At 54.7% G+C, this 4,788-nt stretch overlaps 1 protein-coding gene across 1 annotated transcript; it reads right to left on the reverse strand.

Annotated features, from left to right (window-relative positions):
• Positions 1-514: 514 nt before the first annotated feature.
• Positions 515-3,989, reverse strand: KBTBD11 (kelch repeat and BTB domain containing 11). Its single transcript, XM_063125478.1, has 2 exons — positions 3,709-3,989; positions 515-3,609 (listed from the first exon to the last, which is right to left on the reverse strand). The coding sequence occupies exons 1-2, from the start codon at positions 3,987-3,989 to the stop codon at positions 2,085-2,087; spliced, it is 1,806 nt and encodes a 601-aa protein (XP_062981548.1). The 3' UTR covers positions 515-2,084.
• Between the last annotated feature and the right edge of the window lie 799 nt (positions 3,990-4,788).

Genomic DNA, 4,788 nt, shown 5'->3' on the forward strand with positions numbered 1-4,788 from the left:
ACTCCCATCAGCCCTAGCCAGCATAGCCAATGATGAGGGATGATGGGAGTTGGAGGGCCACATGTCCCCCATCCTTGAAAAGGGTGTGATTATTATATTTGGCATTAGTGGGTGGAAACAAGACATAGAGTTTTTCTACACAAGGCATTTATTGTAAGCCCATGATTCCTCTCACATGATAGTTTTCCTAGTGCTTTCCAAGCTTTTATGCAGGATTTTTTTTAAAAAAAAAAAAGTTGAGGAAGTCAGGTATATTGGGGAATGGCAGAATGAAATGCTGGTGTAGTTGCATAATTCCACTACACCACAGCGCCATGTAGAAATTATATAGCAGAACATATAAAGGCAGAGACTCATTTCCTTCCAGTAGCAACCTGACATTTCCCATCCTTCAGGGCAAACTGCGCTTGAAACAAGGGGACTTTCAAAGGCAGTTGGTGATTGGCCATTGTGGCGGTGGTGGGGATGGGTGTCAACTGTTCAAAGGGTAATATGAAAAAAAAATATTGCTTAAGCAGCTCTTTGGATGCAAGCCAATGATAAACAGCTTTTCAAATTTTAAATTAACTGAAAATAACAGTTTTAAGTCCAGTCCATGCAATATGGAAAGCAGTAAGTTCCACTGCCTGCAAGTATGGAAACTGGTGGTATCCATCTCAGAATGTGATGCTTTGGTAAGTAATTGTTCAGCCAAAGATTTAGGATAGAAACAGAAAGCACATAGCCTCTATACATAATGAACTTGCAAAGTGAATTATTAACTACAGTTAAATCAGTCTCGTTGCTGCTAGGGCAGAATGGAAATCACCTTGCCTAGCAAACTCCTCCTTATTTCCTTATGTGAACAATGGAAGAGCTATTTCTTGGTGAAGGACTCTGGACATAAAAATGAAGTATTTCAATTGTGTGCAATAAGTTTCAAGTAAGCCACATTTGGTTTTCATTGACGTGTGTTGATTTGCAGTTAACAGCAGTGAACGTAAACAAACAAAACTCTCCCCCTACTGAGAACTCACTGGTATGTTCATTCTTGCCAATTTGTCAAGATCCAAATATGGGAGTTACAATGCAAAACTGAAAAACACCGCCAGGGTATGTCAAAACCAAAACTGATTATATATTTCTGATAGACTGTGTCTAAACAAAATGCGCACCTTAATAAAGAAGCAAAAGCGGAATTGAATATACACTGATGTCTTTGTTTCAGTTTCCCTCTATTCCCAAAGTAAGTACATGTGGGAGAAATTTAACTTGTTTTAAACCTTTAGGTCTGGCTTCTGTTAAATCATGAACTGTGGCTGCAACTTCCTGTGACTGCACAATACCATGTCTTCAATAAAGACTCCATTAAACTTTAAAAAGGGGGGGGGGAATACAGTGACCCAGATGATCATCCACTGCTTCTAACACAAGAAGCATTGTTTTGTCCTGTTAATCCTCCTAAAAGGTATACTTAACTCCCCCTCCATTGCTTGCAAATTCCCTACCACCACTAGCATTCAAGAGAGAGAGAAAAAAAGCCAGGAGGAAAAAGACTCCCCCCCCCCTTTTCAAAAATGCATATGTACAAAAGGAACAACCCCATTATTGGAATTCCTTCAAAAGCTGCTCCTTTCCTGAATGTTATATAGCTCCAGAATACTTCTAGACTGGAAAGTGGCACAGACAATTAATCTACTTTAGCCAAGTCGTTCACTGGCTGGCTCATATAAGTGCCAAAAGGTGAATTCTTTCCTACATAAAGTAACTAGAAAGCTTTGGACAGCTACAGCCAGCTAGTCAACACTTTAGGTGGGACACCATAATTTTCCATGCATGTGTAAGTATTTCTGGCAGTGCCCTCCCGTTCCGCTTCTATAGCAATGAAAGAGTTGCTACAGACAGGTGACGTCCCACCTTGGAGTATCCTCTGCTGCTGATACCACCTTTGGAACCCCAACAGCCATTACCACCAAAGGCTGGAGAGCCTGTACCTGCCCTGATCCTTCCTCTGGCGAAAGCCCTGCACTGTTGGCATGGATAAACGGGACAGAGTATTGAGAGGAGCTGCGTGCAAAGTGGCGTTCCCAATGCCAGGACGGTTCTCACAATGCCAGAGGACTCTCCGGCTCTCCAATTTTCTCTTTCTCTGGCAGGGTGAGCACAAATGGGAGAAGGACCCCTTTCGTGTCAAAAGGGGATTTGAGCAGTTCTGCGTCAAAGGTGCCTTTGAGTCCGCCATCGGCTTCCACCTCACCATTCTGGGACAGGTTAAAGCAAAGCATTCCAGTCCGGCTGACACAGTAGATGGTACCAGCCAAGGCAGCACAGCGGAACGGCTGCACCGGGCTGCCGGTGGGGCGCAAGGAAGCGCACTGGCTCCAGTGCTTGGCCACCGTGTTGTACCGGAAGACTTCCACCCCACCCGCCTGGGCCGGTTCTCCGCGACTGCTGCTCACGTCGAAGCGGTAGATGAAGCTCTTGTAGGCCACCATGTCGGCGGAGCGCCGCCGGCTGCTGTTGTAAGGGCACTCTTGCCACTCATCCCGCTTGGGATCGTACTTGAGCAGGCGGTAGAAGAGTGACCCCCCGGACACATAGATCTCCCCGTTGCAAGTGGTGGCTTCATGCGCCACAGCAAACGCTCCTTTCGGCAGAGGGGCCACTGGACTCCACCGATCGGCCCGAGGGTCGTACTTTTCCACCGTGAAGAGGCACTCGCCCCCCACAGCATAGAGGTAGCCATCCAGGGCCAGGAGCTTCAGCTGGGAGCGAGGCTGCCCCATGGGCTTCACCTGGCTCCATGTGTCAGTCAAGGGATTGTAGCAAAAGACCTTGTCGGAAAGCCGGGCCCGCTGCTCCCCTGGCGCCGTAGAGATGCCTCCGGCCAAGAAGAGGTAGTTGTAGAGGACACACATGGCGCAGCCCTTGGCGTTGGCCTCCTCGGGCAGGCGGGTGAGCACCCTCCACTCCTTGGCCGCCTCCTGGTAGCTGTAGAGCAGGTAGCTGTTCTCGTCCAGGGACACCACGGAGGAAGGGCTCTGGGGCCGGCTGCTCTCGCGGCTCTGCGGGCGGCTGCCCGCGCTGAGCCTCTCGAAGGCGTCGCTGACCTCGGCCACCAGCAGGCAAGGCTTGCCGGCCTGCAGGCGGCGCTGCAGGATCAGGTCCCTCTCGGCGCCGCTCAGGCGCCCGTAGACGGCGGGCTCGCGCAGCACTTGCAGGTAGTGGTCGCTCATGAAGCGGTAGGCGGCCTCCCGCAGCTCGGCCAGCCGCTGCTTCTTGGCCAGGCAGAGGAGCTGGTAGCAGTTGTCGAGGCGCAGCTGCGCCCGCATGGCCTCGGCGGCGCAGTGCAAGGCGCACGGCATCTGGAGCACGCGGGCGCCGCTCACCACCTCGGCCAGGTTGTCGTGGCGCACCTCGCCCATGCGCGCCGTGTAGACGTACTCCAGCAGCAGGCGCAGCGCCCCGTAGCTCACCCCCTTGACGCGCAGGATGTCCCGCGACGAGCGCGCGCGGAAGTAGTCGCTCTTCGCCGCCAGCACCGCCTTGTGCGCTCGGATGCGACGCCCGGACACCTCGATCACCAGGTCCGGCTCCTCCTCCGGCACCTGCGAGGCGGCGCGCGGGTCGGGCTGGTGCTGCTGGGGAGACGGCTCGCCGGCTTGAGCGGCGGCAGCGCTGAAGGAGCCCGGTGGGGACGGCTGCAGCGAGCCGCCGCCGCCGCTTCTGCCGCCGCCTTCCTCCTCGTCCTCCGACTCGGACGCCGCGTTGTTGATCTCCCACTGGCTCTGCACCACACGGCTGCTGCTGCTACTGCAAGCCAACGACGACGAGGAGGAAGAAGTGGAGGCGGCCGCGTCGGGCTCCGGCTGCGGGGCTTTGTCGCCGCTGCCGCCGTCGGGCGAGCTGAAGCACAGCGCGGAGCCGAAGCTGCAGGGTGCCTGCAAGGGGAGCTGCGCGCTTGTCTCGGCGCCGCCGTTCTCCTCCTCTGCCGCAACGCGCCGGTCCATGGTGGCGGGCTGCTCGCCGCCGCTCCTGGCCGCCACTTCCCCCGGCGTCGCTAGCTGCTGCTGCTGCTGCTGCTCCGTCTCTCCGCAGCGCTTCTTGGCCTCGTTGACGCCCCCATTCTCACCTGGGGAAAGGACACAAGACAGGGCTGAGTTCTCCATGAGCCCGCGCACCCGCCCTGCCGGCCCCCTCCCTCTCGCGGGCACCTCGTCCTTCCACGGCCCTCCCGAGTGCTGCTTTGCGCAGCTCTGGAAGCGACTGCGTGGGGGACGGGGCCTTTTTGCTCGGCTCTCTTGGCGCTCGGTCAATTTCCGCACTAGTTTCCCACCCGCCGGGCTTTCTCCGTTGGAGCGAGGCGTGGCGGCATCGAGAGCCGCTCACCGCTGAACTTTTGAACCGTCCAAGCGGGTATGTCGCTCAGCGGCTCGGGCCACGGTCACACTGTTTGATCGGGCAGACCTTGCCTGGGTGGCACCGCAAAGATTAAAGTACAGCCAGAGATCCGTTCCTAGGGAGGTGGGGCCGGAACAGGAGAACAACGCAGGGAATCCCCCCCTCCCCCCGCCCCCTTTCCCCCTTCAAAGTAATTTTTTTGGCATCCTCAATGTGCTTATTTCCCCCCAGTACATCACATGGTTGTACAGTGGTTCAACAGCGATTACTCCGTTTCCTCCTCCCCAACAGTTCCTTTGCCTTAACATTCATGTAATCCTATCCACCCTCTTCGTTGAGCCTTGTACACACCATGCCAAGATAACTAATATTCTCCACCAAGGCAAATTTAACTCTGTGCGGCCTCTA

Source organism: Elgaria multicarinata, chromosome 4, assembly GCF_023053635.1.
Source record: "Elgaria multicarinata webbii isolate HBS135686 ecotype San Diego chromosome 4, rElgMul1.1.pri, whole genome shotgun sequence".
Classification (NCBI taxonomy): Eukaryota; Metazoa; Chordata; class Lepidosauria; order Squamata; family Anguidae; genus Elgaria; species Elgaria multicarinata.

What these genes read in the sequence shown, in the direction of transcription:
- KBTBD11 (XM_063125478.1), bottom strand. Translation starts at nt 3,989, where the DNA reads ATGGACCGGCGCGTTGCGGCAGAGGAGGAGAACGGCGGCGCCGAGACA. An exon ending in GACGAGGAGGAAGGCGGCGG is followed by an intron (nt 3,610 to 3,708) that starts CAGAAGCGGCGG and finishes GCAGCACCAGCC; the next exon opens with CGACCCGCGCGCCGCCTCGC.